The sequence below is a fragment of the Tenrec ecaudatus genome, chromosome 9 (genome assembly GCF_050624435.1).
Source record: "Tenrec ecaudatus isolate mTenEca1 chromosome 9, mTenEca1.hap1, whole genome shotgun sequence".
NCBI classification, from domain to species: domain Eukaryota; kingdom Metazoa; phylum Chordata; class Mammalia; order Afrosoricida; family Tenrecidae; genus Tenrec; species Tenrec ecaudatus.
The window spans coordinates 72,890,915-72,905,995 of record NC_134538.1 but is presented as its reverse complement, the minus strand read 5'-3'; the positions used below and the strand labels follow the sequence as shown (position 1 = coordinate 72,905,995).

Genomic DNA, 15,081 nt, shown 5'->3' with positions numbered 1-15,081 from the left:
TGTGTGAGGACCAGCGGCAGCTTCATGGGCCCGCAAACAGTACAGCTTGTGGGGGAAAAACCCACATTTGATTCAATTTTCTGATGCCATGGTTTTGAGATTTCTTATCTTTTTGGAGAAACAGGCTCCAGGTTCTCCTTTTGCCCTGTGCCCCCACAAAGTGTGCAGATGGCCCAATTTGGGACTAGAAGTAGTTGATTTTTGCCACTCTATAACAACTTGAATCTAGGGACTCCACTTCCTTTCAGTTTGGTTCATATATCTACCAATTCTTGTCGGAGTTCATCTCCTTTTCTACTACCTTGCTCGACACAGGTCGTAAAAATCAATATATACTATCTGCGTCCTCTTTTCCAATCTTACCTCCTAAGTCTCCCATTCAGTAGGCGCCCTGGCTGCCCTCCTAGACATCAGATGCAGTACATCTACCAACAGGCTCTCCAGTATCCTGCCTTCCCATAAGCTTCCTACCACCTACTGACGCCATGAAGCCATGAAGCCAAAGCTGCATGGCTGCCCCTCATGGGTGATCAACATGGATCCAAGCAAGATGACACCTTGACAGGCTCAGTCCTGTCTCCGTTTGTCATGCTGTCGTCTAGTTCACTAGTTGTGAAGAGCTGGACCTTCTTACAGTGAGTCACGTTGAACATGACCATTTGTGACCACCTTCACCAGCAAGTACTTCAAGTCTTTCTTGATTCCAGCAAGCAAGCTTGTGACATCTGCAGGTCCTGTTGTTAATCAGCCTTCCTCCAACCAGGTCCTGATGCTGCTATTCTCCTCTCATCCAGCCTGTCAGATTGTTGGCTCAGCAGACAGACTGAATAAGGAGAGAACCCATCCCTTCTTCAGTTAAGGACACACTAGCAGCTCTATCAGACTAACCCCCTCCATGGCCGTGGCTTTTACAGAAAACAAGCTTATTTCTTGTTCAAGTGCAAATGGCAATAGAAGGCAGAGGCAGGGGCAGTGATACCTGGCAGTCACTCTCATCTCAACTGATGGAGCGAGTGCCCTTTTGAAGAGATGGCTGCCACCATCTCCGTCTCCCTCCCTCCGCCTCGACGTTCAGCGCACAAAAATCGGGAGCAGAAAGTGGAGAGTTGTACAGTGGTTCAGCGGAACCAGGCTGGCTCTTCCCTTGTTCCTTCCGGCACCACTTGTCCCATGACTGCGTCCTACCGCAGGGGAAGCTGGCAGGCTGGCTGTGTGTCCAGTGGGGAAGGAGTGGGTTTGGAGAGTGGCTAACCTGTCTCTTTGCCTTGTCATTTTAGTTGGCTCCCTCCCCAGCTATGACTGCTTGTTTCCTTGGGGCTGAAGAATCGCCTGAGAAAAGAACGCAGAATGTTTTCCTGGGAAGGTTGAGACACATGCAGGCTCAACCTAGCTGGGGGTGGGGGCCGGGGGCGTTGTAAGAGGAGAAAGAAGTATTCATCAGCGAAGATACAAACAGCACATGCATTTTGCGAAGAAAACAACAACAACTACTGGCTGAGAATATTTACTTTAAAGCATGGCCATCAGACGTCCTTGTTTCCAGACAAAGTTCTGTGCTCGTTCTCAGTTACAGAGGAGTCACTGGTGGAGAACAAACTCCGTGTCTATTTAAAACGCCAGTGTAGCAAAGATTGCCCCCAAGTGCCCTGCCCTGCAGAAGCATGAACCCCCAACAGCTCTTAGCGAGGTGTATAGACACCTTAGGAAGGGGAGGGGCAGCCATCTGTCTGTATGGAGACTAATTTTTTTTAGTCTGGGTCCCCTTTGAACTCAAAAACTACAGAAGGCTTCTAGTCCCGAATCTAATGGACCTGCTGCCTCGAGGTTCCCCAAGCTATTAATGCACAGTGACAGCTGAATTTAACTGCTTTGCACTGAGCTCAGTGCCCTGGCCTGAGTAGAAATAATCCTTTTATCTCCCAATAAAGGAGAATTATGGATTTTTTTGTAGCTCAGCCCTCTTTGAAGCTGGAGGCTTTGCATGTCCTGCAGCGATCAGATGGAAGGGCTTTCAGAGATGTCGTGGGGTGGGGGGAGCAGAGGACAGGTAGTTGATTATATCGTCACCCAGTTGTCCTGTGCCAAGGACTGCTAGTTTCCATTTTAAATGATTTCAGAGCACAGATGTCATTCATTCTCAAGAACATTCCTGAAAGACAGCGGAGTCTTCAGAGCCATGCTGTTTAGGGGCCAGCTGTGACCCAAGACCAGCAAGTGGGGACACATTGAGGGAGGATAATTGGGTTTGCTGTCTTCTTTACTTGCCCCCTATGGGGATAATCCCATCCTGGCTGTTCACGGATGTGCATAATCCCTATGCAGGTAACAACATTGTCTAATAGGCATTCACTGCAGTAATACCTTCAGTTCTTTCCATAAAGGCAGCTCCTGTGCCTCCTGAAAGCATGTGGAAACTCATTCATCCCACCTAATAAAGGAAACTGACATTTCCAGCATGGATTTTGGCACCTTGCATATATTATTGCATTTTATCCTCAAAATAGCCCAGTGAACTCAGTGTTCTTCGCCTCCTTTTGTAAATGGAAAGATTGAGGCTGGGACCTTTAGGCAAGTTGCCTAAAGTTACAAAACTTGGAATTACTGGAGCTGAGGGTGTGTTCGGGGCTGATCCCAAAGTCTGTCCTTCACAAGATAACGATCAACTACCGTGCAGTCCAGCTCATGGCCGCCCCACGTGGGACCAAGCAGATCTGTGTCCCTTGAGTTCTCAGTGATGGGGTTCTACTGGGAAGTTGATTGCCAAATCTTCCTCCAAGATTCCTCTGAGGGGATTGGACCCTCCAACCTTTATGTTTAGCAGCTGAGCACCTTTGCTGTTAGTGACTAAAAACAAACAAATCCAGATCCATAGTTGTTGAGTTGACCCTGACTCATAATCACCCCACTGTCTTGAAGAGCAGAGCTGCTCCACAGGGCGTTCTAGACCATAATCTGTACAGAGTTGATTGTGAGACCTTTCTACTAGGGCATGACTGAGTTAGAACCACAAATATTTAGGCTAGTACTCAGGCAACAACTATTTTCCCCATCCATGGACCCCTCTTTCCAGGATGAACCTACTGCTGGTCCACTTCAACTCATAGTACCACTTTAGGACAGACCATCATGGTCCCATATGATTTCTGCAGCTGTAAATGTTCACTGAAGCAGACAGCCTCGTTTCTCTCCCAAGGAGCAGCTGGTGAGTTCAAACCACTAGCCTTTGGTGTAACACTTCACCCACCTCTCTGCCACGGTTCCTTTTTTCAAGGTTAAGCCAAACCCGCTAGCATAGAGTCGATTCTAACTCACATGTGGTGACCCTATAGGACAGAGTGGAACTGGTCCATCTTTATGAAAGCAGACGGCCTCGTCTTTCTCTTGAGGAGATGGTAGGTTTGAACCACTGACCTTTTGATTAGCAGCCCAACAATGAGCCTAAGCAAGCACCACCAGAGCCTCTTAGTTCCCTGATCTCACCCAGCTATCACTGGGTAAATTTCATCTCATGGCTTTCTCCTACAGAGTGACTGGAGAATTTGAACTGCTGACCTTATGGTTAGTAGCTTAATGCATATTCCACCGCGGTTCCATTCTTTCTCCGATCGCTCTCGTTGTCATCAAGTGGATTCCAACTACTGATGACCCCATCTCTTTCCCAGATAGTACCCTGAAAATCAGGTTTTCAGAGCATTGACCCCATTGACATTTTGACTGGGTAATTCTTGGGGACCCAGGAGCGGGTGAATGTCCTGTCCGTTGAGGGATAGTTAGCAGCATCTCTGGTCTCTCCCACAGAATGCCCAGAGTATGCCCACCACCCGTTGTGAAAATGAAACACATCTCCAGTCATTGCCAGAGGTCCCGGTGAGAGCAAAATTGTCCCCAGTGAGAAACCGTGCTGCAAGTGTTTCCAGTGCTTGCTGACATCCCTGAGGGTTTGTGGTTCTAAGAGACGCACAGGGTAATTTAAAGACTCCGAGACAGCCTAGACGTGACCTTACAGGATATACTTTAAGAAATATAATGAGCATTTCGGGGCTGGGGGGTTTCTCATAAACAGTCCCTGATTCCTGTTATTGCTGATAACAGTTTGTCCTTTCCAGTAAGTAAATATTCACACTGTGAAAATGCTCAAAGGCCTCCAGGGTCTGATGCTGCCTCAGGAATTCTGCCCGGATTCCTCACAAAGACGTTCAAGGACATCCCAGGCTGGCCTCAGCTCCCCTCAAACCCACGCACTTTTTCAGCAACAGCCAACCCAGATGACTCACCAGGGACCAAACACAGCCTCCGTTTGCTTGTTTCCATGTCTGAGCTAAGAATGTGCCCTCTGCTTAAGAAGCCTTTCCCCAGTGCCCATCACTGCCTTGTGGGGGCCCGCACATCTTGAAGGTGTTAGTCGGTGCCCACTGCATTTCCCATGAGGTTATGGACCAGTCATTGCCCTCTCCTCTGATCCCCACACAATTTGTGTTTCTCCCCTTCACCCCAACAACTAGAGAGAGCGTGGTCTTTCCTGCTCGATTGAACTTTCCTGGAGAACAAAAACTCTCTTTTAGCCCCTTCTCAAAGTCCCTATCAGTGACACTGTTGCTCACCTCAAGGTCAATGGTTCAAACCCACCAGCTGCTCTATAGCCGCTAGGAGTGGGAAAGGATGGACTGGATGCCAGTGGGTTTAGCCCTCAGTGAGTGCTCTCCACTTGCTGGAGTGACTGCCCTGCATGGGCATTGGGAATGGATTGAATGGAACAAAGGGCACAAAGGTAAATAAGCTTCAGGCCAGACGCCCCGGTGGTGCTGTGTCTAACGGAAAGGTCCTCAGTTCGATCCGCCAGTGGCCCGATGGGAGAAAATGCCTGGTGATTTGCTCTCATAAAACTGACCGAGCCAGAAGCCCTATGAGGTTACTGGGAATCTGAATCAGCATCAACTAGGAGTCAGAATTAACCAGGGGGTATGCAACAAAACAACTGCTGGCCAGGTTGCATGGGAGTTAAGAGACATTTCAAATAGGAAACCGGAGGACGCCCAATGAGCAAAGCAGCTGTGCTTTCCAGTGTGCAACACACACACACACACAATTGGGTCTGGGGTAATCTCCTTAGGTGGGCTCTGACCAAGGCTGCAGCCAGGGCATGGCGAGCCTTCTTCAAAAGTCCCCAGAGGGGTGACTGGGATCCTGTCCAGTCAGAAGAAGGGCGCCTTTTCCTAATTTTCCCAAAGGGATCACATGGTCTAGAAGAAGTTCCGTCAGCAAAAGCTTTTCCACAGAATCCAGGACACCACATGCAACATTTTCACTCCCAAATTTGTTATCGTTCGCCATCTTTTACTAAGACATCGCACTGAATTCCATCCACCCAAGTCAATCATTGCTTTGGCCGTGGTTCTTAACTAGCCAAAGGTCAGCATAAATTCATTCAACAGCCAAACCAAACATCCTCAGTGATCTAGTGAATTCAGAATCACAGTGACCCTCGCGGGCAGAGTAGAACAGACCCTCGGGGTTTCTAAAATTGTACATCTGGACGAAGGCAGAAAGTGTCATCTTGCTCTCGAGCAACGCTGGTGAGTCCAAAAGTTTAGCAGCCCAGTGTGTAACCAACTAGGCCAACCAGAGACTACTTATCAATCACCATGTATGGAGGATCCAGGAGTGAAAGAAATTATGTATCTGACCTGACATCATATTCTAGAGTATTCTTATATGACCCCTTTGAGTGTTTCATTATTAGATAGTGAACTGATGTCTATTATTAGATATGTACATATGATTATTTACCAGTTGTAATCAAGTCAATGCTGACCCAAGGTGACAGACTCTGGGTGTATCCAAGTAGAACTCTGCTCCATAGGGCTTTTAATAGCTGATTTTTTGGAAGTAGATCACCAGGCCTTTCTTCTGAGGCACTCAACTGTATTAACTATTTGCACTAACCAAGAACACTGATTAAAGCTATACCTGGCTCCAATATGGGAATTTTTTTAATACCTGTGGCTTCATGGTAGAACTTTTACTTCCCATAAAAAAGACTCAAGTTCAATTCCTCATCCATGCACCTCAGCTGCAGCCATCACCTGTTACTGGGAGCTCTTGTGTTGCTTTCATACTAAACAGGTTTCCTCTGAGTTTCCCGACTGAGATGGATTAGGAAGAAAAGCCTGTTGATCTGCTTCCAAGCATTATCCTGTGAAAATAAGTGGATCACAATGATTCGAGTCGAAACTGATCATGCAGATAGCACAGGACCTGGTGTCCATTGGGCATGGGATAGCTCAGGAGAGGGAGTAAAGTCAACAAGAGCTATACAACTCCATCCATATGATAGCCGTGGACCTAATTTTCCATGTTGCCATGGACAGAAACATTTAATGTCATCGACAGATGACATCCCAAACACTTCCTCTGCCATATCCCTTGTGTGTCTATCTACAGATGGAAAACTGTGCACCAGCTACAATCGAGGGCTCATCTCAAAGGCAAAAATCAAGGCCATCAAGTACAGCACCGTCATCATTCTCGGTAAGTAATAGCCCGCATGCCTTGCAGAATTGGGTGAACATTCCGAGCAAGCTTGGGTCTGGAGTCTGGTGGAGGAAGGGATTTGTCGATTTGCACTTCTACCTTACCGGATCAGGAATGAAAGTGTGGGACCGGATGGCCCACCTATGTCTCCTTGAAGGGCCAACACTTGATTCCCAATCTGTTTCTTTTGGGATATAGTTGTGTTTAAAGCCAAGGAGTAGATCATTTGGGGAACAAATGTGATGAATATATAACTAATTGAAGCTGACATCCATCATGTCCACTAGACTCAGTGATCTTTAGACACATTCTCCCCCAGGGTTGACCTTGATGGACAAAGGAAAGAGAGAGGTGGCATTCCGTTGGACATTTCATTGCTCAGAGGCTACAAATGCCCCGAATGGTCAGCTTGCTTCTCTTTCTCCCTCCTGTCTCCTGCCCTGTCCTTTTTCTTTCTCTCTCTGCTTTCAACCCATGCTTTCACTTCATTGCAGAAGGAAGGAGGAAATTTTTTTTTCAAGATCACCAAATAGTGTCAGATTGGTGTGTGTTCTTGTTATTCTCAAACCTTCAAAACGTCCTCCACCCTAAGCCCTCTCAGCAAATGGTTCTGCTTCTTATATCACTGCAAAGAAAAAAAAAGAAAGGGGAGGGAGGGGGAAAAAAGAGAGGACCTGATGCAAGGGGCTTAAGTGGAGAGCAAATGCCTTGAGAATGATTGGGGCAGGGAATGTATGGATGTGCTTTATACAATTGATGTATGTATATGTATGGATTGTGATAAGAGTTGTGTGAGTCCCTAATAAAATGTAAAAAAAGAAAAGAGGGAAAGAAAAAAGATTCAAGTCTTCGGAAGGGAATTTCCTCATTCTCCCACCTCCACATCCAGGTCCATGCCTGCATGTCTAACACCATATGCTTTGACTTTTTCCCTAGTACTTTGGATAAACGGTCTCTCCCCTCTGGGCTCAGTCAGTTCGCTTAAACTCCAGTTTCCATTGTTTCATTTTTATTTCTCCAGGCAACCCCTGGGTCCCCACTTCTGGCTCATACACACAGACGAGTCCTTCCACATCTCCCCCAATGAACAGCACTTCATGGCTGTCTTGGGAAGTGCAGCCCCTCCAAATGGAAAAGACTTGCCTATGCCCTGCCTCCACTTTTCACCCCTCATTCTCTCTGGAACTCATTTTAAGTTACCTCTCTCCCCCAAGTAAAATCACTGTGACCTCCAAGATACCAGAGGTTGATTCTGGATCTTCATTTTAGCATCATCTGCCCCATCTCTCCTTATTCAAACATCTGCTTTGCTTGGAAATAGTATCAAGGATGTCTCCTTGAAATCTCTACTTGTAGATCTTGTAACGCATTACAATCCACCTGTCCAAAATAGAAAACTCCTTTTCATTTCAAAGCCATGTTATTGAGAGCTAATACAGAGAGTATACCATCCCAAAGTTCAATCACGTCAAACAGTGATGTACAATGGCTATCACAAATAGTTTCAAACAGTTTCTTCCTTCTCGAACCCCTTGATATCAGCTCTGCTTTACCCCCCGTCTCCCCCTCGTTATCTTCCCGGGACCCTTATTCTACCCCTCATTGTGGTCTCTATAGGTCCATCAGCTCTGGGTTTCATTTATCGATAAACGGGAAAACACACAACAAAGCAGAAATGGTGATACCTCTGTTACCCCTGCAAAACCAGCTCTTGCTCAGTTTTCTCCAAAATAACACCATGTTCTGCCTGGGGATCCAGCCACACCTCAGGGCCATCAGCATGATTCTGTCTCCCTCCCGTCCTTCACCCAGTCCATCCACAGAGCTTAGGTACTCGACTTCAACACATCCCCAACCCTGCCGTTTCTCACTGTGTCCATAAACGACCGCCCCGACCAAGGCATCTGCCGTCTTCTTCCTGGGAAACTACCACTCACTGGCCTTCTTGTTTCTCTTAGCCTATAGCCTATATTCTCAACAAAGGAGCCAGGATGATCTTTTAAAAACTTAAATCAGATCCTGCCCCTCTGCAAGCCTTCCTGTGATGCCCCATGGCGCTCGAACAAAGCCTTCAGGTTCCTTCCATGTTCTACAGGGCCCCAAGTGACCTGCCCTCCACCACATCTCCCATGGCCTCTCCTATAATGTTCTTCCTCCCTAACTGTTCGCCTCTCACTGGCCTCCTTGCTGTTTCTTCAAAATATCAGCTGAAATAACCTGCCCTCATAGGCTAATGTCCTCCTCTTGATTCAATGCCTGCCACCTCCCCAGAGCGGCCTCCCTGATTCCACTCTAAAAATAGACCTCTTCTAGTCTTGCAGTGCCTTGGTTTTCTTCACAGTTCCTAAAGATAGACAGACATTGCGCCATAGATGTTGATTTGCTGATTGTCTGTCTCCTCTGTCATAATAGTCAATCTATGAGGGCAGTAACTTTTACTTCCGTCTGCCTTACCCTGTCCCCAGGGTCACCCCCTAGCCCCCACCTCTCACGCAACTAGAGGCTCTATCAATTTTTGTTGAATAATCAAATAAATTGAAATGAGCAATCAAGAAAAAAAATGTGTGCTGTTCTCTTTAATATAGCCCCAAGCCTGCTTCTCCTAGTTCACCTCATATCTCTTGAAAACTGGAAGAAAACATCAGATCAAACCTCACTCTCATGTTAGCTGCATATCAAATCACCAAACCAGTCAGTGTCGCCTGCCAACAGACAACCGCAAAAATGCCATGCAGGCCCCTCGCAGCCCCGCACAGCCAGTGGGCTGTAGGACCAGAGCAAGGCTGCAGACAGGAACGGAGCAAAGCACATACAGCCCTCAGGACAGAGGCACCTGAGGTAGATCTAAGACGTCCTTCCCTCCCAGACAATCATTTGCTTAGATGCACAATCCCCGGATGCTGGGTTCAGAAATGTATGCTTATACATGTGTTCCTGAGCCAAGACAACCTTTCTCATGAGAAGCCATAGGCCCAGGCCCTCAGCGTCCTTCCATCAGCGAGCAGGATGGCACAACAAAGGGTTAGCCATGCCTACAGGCCTCCCCAACCCAAACAGACCTTTTCTAGAATGAATACTTGATCATGCCTTTTACTATCCGGAAATTAAACAGAGACACATTACTGCCTAGCCAGCATAATTCCTTAGGACTCTATCTACTGCTCCAAAGACAAAGGAGGATCCGAAGAAAATGACCTATGATGAGATATTTACTATGGAAATCTAGTTCCATCTGAAGACAGAATGCAGCCGCCCGATGCTTGCACCTAGACAGAGTACCAGCTGTAAAAGAAGACAACTACAGGTGCATCTTCATAGAGACATTCAAAACATAAGCAGCGCTGCTGCTGGGGAGGTGCTTTTCTGAGCAGGTGAACAGATGGGTGAAGTTCCTAATTAAACAAAGTCATCTTTCCACCATTTTCAAGAGAATGGCATTTCTGGGGGGGGAATTGATATTTATTAAAAAATATTTTCGCTCTTTGTACAAAACACAAGCTCCTGGACATAGGTATAATGAACAGGTTTTGCCTCTCCCCCTGGATGAATGTTCAGTTGGGCTCAAAGGCTGTGTGGGGTGGGGGATGAATCCTTTCTCAGTGGGATTGCCCCCACAGGGGTGTAGGAGGATGGGCATCCCTGCTTCAAACAACCTCGGTGCTCCCCATCAACATTTGTGCATGTGATTTATTTATTGTGAACTAGGGGGGGCAGGATGGTAATACTCCAGACCATCCTCTCTGCCTCCAGTGATTCAAACCACTCAGCTACCCCCTACCCTGGTTGTTCTTCTCCCTCTTGTGGCCCTCCATCCTACATTGCACCCAAGTCAACACCTGTCATCCTCTGCTCCCTCGTTCTCTCGTCCCTGGCACTCCCACCCTTGGCGACCTCCAAAGTCTGTTCCCTTTCATGTGCAAGTCTTTGCCTTGGTGTTTTTGCCTGATAATCGTGGTCAAATATAATATTATCCTTTTGCGATCGACTGATTTCACTCAGCAGAAAATCTGTGTCTGTCCATGCTATGAGGTGTCGCATGGTTTACTCGTGCCTGATATTCCATTGGCCCCCACACATAGTTTCAAAATAGCTCAAAAGGCAATTTGTCCCACCATCTGTGTTTGATTTCACTGGGCCAGTGGTTCCCAACCTGTGGGTCGTGACCCCTTTGGGGTTTGGACAATCCTTTCACAGGAATCACCCAATTCATGACCATAGCAAAATTAGAGGGATGAAGTAGCAACGAAAATAATTTTATGGTTGGGGGGGTCACCACAACATGAGGAACTGTATTAAAGGTCCATGGCATTAGCAAGGTTGTGAAGCACTGCACTGGGCTGATGTAACAATGTCAACAGCAGAGCGGCTTAAAGCAGCAGAAATGTTATGTCTCTGGAGGCTGGATGCCTGAGGTCAGGTCACCAGCAGCTTGGGTTCCTTCTGGACGCTTGGAGGGATGGTCTGTTCCCATGTCTCTCTTCGCCTGTCGTTCTTGCTGACAACCCTTGGCATTTCTTGGCTTGAAGATGTATCACGTGAAGATAGGATTCCATCGTAGCTGGTCCTCTTCCCCGTGCCTGCATTCAAAGGTCCCTTTCCTTAGGAGGACCTCGAGCATTGGATTCGGACCCATTAGTAAGCAGTAAGACTTCACCTTCATTCGATTCTGTCTGTAAAGACTCTTATTTACAAATCGGGCCACGCTCCCAAGTTCTGGTTGGATATGATTTGGGGGAGGTTCTATTCAACCCATTACCCTCTCCCAGCATGATTATTTTAGGCCAACACTGAAATGCACCCCTCAGTGGACAGAGAGCCCAGTGGTACCCGGTGTCTGAACTGCTGACCTCCAATGTGTTGTCATCGTCGGGGAAGAACACCGTGTCAGTCAGTCTGTGATGGAGACAAGTTTGCCCCTGTCTGCAGGTGATTGAGGAAGCCAGACTTCTCCCTCTCTAAATAAAGAGCCTAGGAGGAGAGCCAGAGAGCTAGCGTGGTGGGAGGAACAGGGAGGGAGTAGTGGGGTTTGCGTGGGCATCCAGTCCCTCTCACGGGCATTTGTATGGATATCCATTTCCCACTCATTTCCTCAGAGCATTTGGAGCCAAACAAAATTAGAGTCTCCCTTATGCAAATTACTTCGAACACAGCGGCGGTGGTGGATGGAGTTTGCTGGAGTGGCCAGCTTAGAGATGGAAGTGAACTTTTAGAACATGGCGATGAAGCCTGACGGTGCTTGGAAACACTGGACACTGTCTGTTCTCTTGGCCGTTCCCAAGAATCTGGAGTTATTGGTGGCAAAGCTTCCTGTGATGGATCTTCCCAAAGAGTCTGTAATGGACTTTGCCCACTCTCTCCTGTACCGTGTTTGACAGCAGGCTAAGGACACACCCAGATTTCCCTGGCTTGCAATAATGACTACACAATAGTAGGAGCCTCAGCCCTCTATACAGATAGAGGAGCTCCAGAGTGGTTTATGATTGTATCTATTAAATATGTGTGTGCATGACATCGTGTTGACATATACCGCATGATAAACACTGTACCCAACTCAATAGAGACTCCCTGGTACCAAAGACCTTGCAAGACAAGTCCAGTGAGTGTTGGCTGGGGTAACCCTCGGTGACACTAATGGCTCTCTTCTTCTGCAGCCTTCATCTGCTGTTGGAGCCCCTACTTCCTGTTTGATATGTTGGACAATTTCAGTGTCCTGCCAGACACCAGAGAGCGCTTCTATGCCTCTGTGATCATTCAGAACCTGCCAGCCTTAAACAGCGCCATCAACCCCCTCATCTACTGTGTCTTCAACAGCAGCGCCTGCTCTCCCTATCGGTAAGGGGCTCGCTTGCCTGGTCCAAAATAAACTGTTAGCCTCTGCATTCAGACTCATTCCAAAGCTTCCTGGCAGGTTACAGTATCCCTGTTTTAAAGATGAGACGTGTGAGGGTCATAAACTTTCAATTAGGTGTCCAGGATCACCTAATATGACAAATTCACACGCAGGTCCATGCCAAGGCCAGTGCTCTTTCTCTGATAGTGCATCACCTCCAAGAACAACCCTCTAAGTTATGATTCATTCAAAGGACCATCTCCATTCAAAAGCTCGGCACGTATTGTCTCCGTACAATGCTGTGGTACTGGCATGACAGGGGGCATATCACAACTAACCAAATTAAGGTGCCGGAGGTTAAGTAGCATTATTGAAGTTCTATGAATATTTAGTGGCAGAACCACAACTGGACCCCTCTGATAGCCATTCAGTCATTTGCTGTTGTTACCAGGAATTTCCTGTACAGGCAACAGTGGATAGGGGACAAAATCAATAGGAGGAAAAATAGTAGAATAGTTTAGGGGTTAGACTCACTGACAGTGGCCGGAGTTCATGTCCTGCCATTGCTGATTGATAACTGAGTGACCTTGGGTAAGTTATTTAACTTTCATGACAAGGAGGCCATTTCTTCCATGTCAGTGGTGTGATTAACAGCTCCTACATCTTGGCCAGTGATGGCTCTGTTCATAGGCTTCTGGGGTTAATAGGTGGGAACTCACTACCATCAAGTCGATTGACTCATAGCAACTCTATAGCACAGAGTAGAACTGAACCTGTGGGTCTCTCATACTGTACCTCTTACAAGAGTAACTACAGTAGACTGTAACTCTTCCTCCCTCAGAGAAGCTAGTGGTTTCGAACAGCTGACCTTATAGTTAGCAGCCTAACATGTAACCACCAGCATCCCCAGGGCTCCAACTAGTGGGAAGGAGAGGTATAAGTGATGAGGAAGGAAAGGGCAATAGGTTTTAAATATAAACTTCTTTCATTGGCATGGTGTCTGATCCTAGTCTCTTAATGGCTATTATTTTAAAGACTCTTACTTCTTCTTTCGTCGAGCCAAATCATGTTTCTTCCTTGCTTCATTCTGACTTTCTCTAGGGAGCAGAGATCACGGGGTTCCAGAATGACCTGCCGAGAGAGAACTGAGAGGCATGAGTTGCAAGCTCTGGCCAAGCCAGAGTTCATCTAGACTCCGAGGCAGTGGTAGTGCTGGGCTGGATGCCATACGCTCTCCTGGCTCCTCATCAACAGCTTGGACACTTGCATGGCACCTGAGCCCTCCCATTCTATTCCTGTGATCGCTTGGGGCTGCATAAGGCAAATTCCTCAGGAGCGTGTGTCTGCTGCTTCAACAAGTACTGTCCAATATAAAGTCAAAAACCCTCCAAGCTGTGCAAGGAAGACCGCCCTCCTGACTACCACTCCCAGCCCTTAGTCCTACTGGTCAGCACCATGACCCAGTGGACAGAGACATCACTGACGGGGCTCCAGCTTACGAGCGCTGAGGAAACAAAGAAGCACTGGAGAAAAATGAAGCTGGGTTGCATGTGAGGCTTCTCATTATAATTCAAGAAGTAAATTGCAGACTTTGCTAGGTCTAGCTTTTTTAATTGCGTCCCACTTTTGTATTGAGGGTTCAGTAGTGTAGCCAAGAAAATGTTTGTCCTTGAAATACCAACAAATTCATTTGCCGGCATTGGCATCTTCTCCGTTGACAGCCTTGGTTTGCAGGTGGGTTTGTTGGCGGCTGCCAAGCTCTCATTCCCATTGTAACAGCAAGTAGTTTGGGGGGAGGGGGAGAAGCACAACTGCTCACCCTCCAATGTATAGACAAATTTGAGGAGTGTTTTCTCTGATAGGAAATAAAAATAAATCAATCAAAAGAAAGCACAGTACTAAAAAGTCATGAAGCCCTGATCTCCGGTCTGAATGGCCAGAGAACCTTGTGGTTCTCTGAAGTCTCTTCCATCTGAATTCACTCTTAGGTACCTCTGAACACCATTCCTTCCACCTCAGGGTCACACTCTCTTTTGATCTCTGCGGACCTTCTTTCTTTAGGAAGTGAGTTCCCATGGCTAGTGCAGCCATGCTGTTTCTGCGAGCTCTTTAGCCCTTTTGGCAGTTGTAGCCTTGGTCGCTCTCGCACCGTGGCTCAGAAACTCCAGTGTGACTTATTTTGACATGCCTGGATCGTGGTATTTATAAGCGCAATCCCAGTGAAATGTGACTAAATGTTTTCCAGGCAATTTTTACCATATTTTTCCATAAGTGGAGATGGAATAATTTAATTTGATTATGTGCCCATCCCCACCCACAGCTCTGGAATGTGCAGGAGCACCTTATATTTAGCTTCACATACAATCTTGACATTAAAATCTCCTTGGCAAAATCCTCCCTCTCAGGATTATTCAAAGCTGAAATCTCTCCCCACCCCCCTTTCTTGGCCTTCTGCGAGTAGAGCCATTAAAATGTTCAGTGTATTTTAATAGCGCTCCATTTCTCATTCTGGTGTCAACCCAAAGATGGCATGTTTAAGGTCACAGTAGCACTTTTGCCATAACCCCTCTTTTCAATTCCATCTGTTTTAGGGCAAGTGTCTCTTTAGCAGGAATGAGCTTCCTCCATTACTGCCTCCCTAAGAGTTATGCTCTGAATTTGGAGAACCGGAATATTCTAGTTTTATGTCTATACAATGGCTATGAAGACAGCTTCCTTCT

General features: G+C 47.0%; 1 protein-coding gene across 2 annotated transcripts in view; it reads left to right on the top strand.

Annotated features, from left to right (window-relative positions):
- Window positions 1-13,553, top strand: part of NPSR1 (neuropeptide S receptor 1) — a 204,410-nt gene extending 190,857 nt beyond the window's left edge. For both annotated transcript variants that reach the window (XM_075557552.1, XM_075557551.1), the window contains 3 exons: window positions 6,442-6,528; window positions 12,183-12,363; window positions 13,463-13,553. In XM_075557552.1, coding sequence (XP_075413667.1) covers window positions 6,442-6,528; window positions 12,183-12,363; window positions 13,463-13,553 — 359 coding nt within the window. The remainder of the gene's footprint in view (window positions 1-6,441; window positions 6,529-12,182; window positions 12,364-13,462) is intronic.
- The last annotated feature ends 1,528 nt before the right edge of the window (window positions 13,554-15,081 follow it).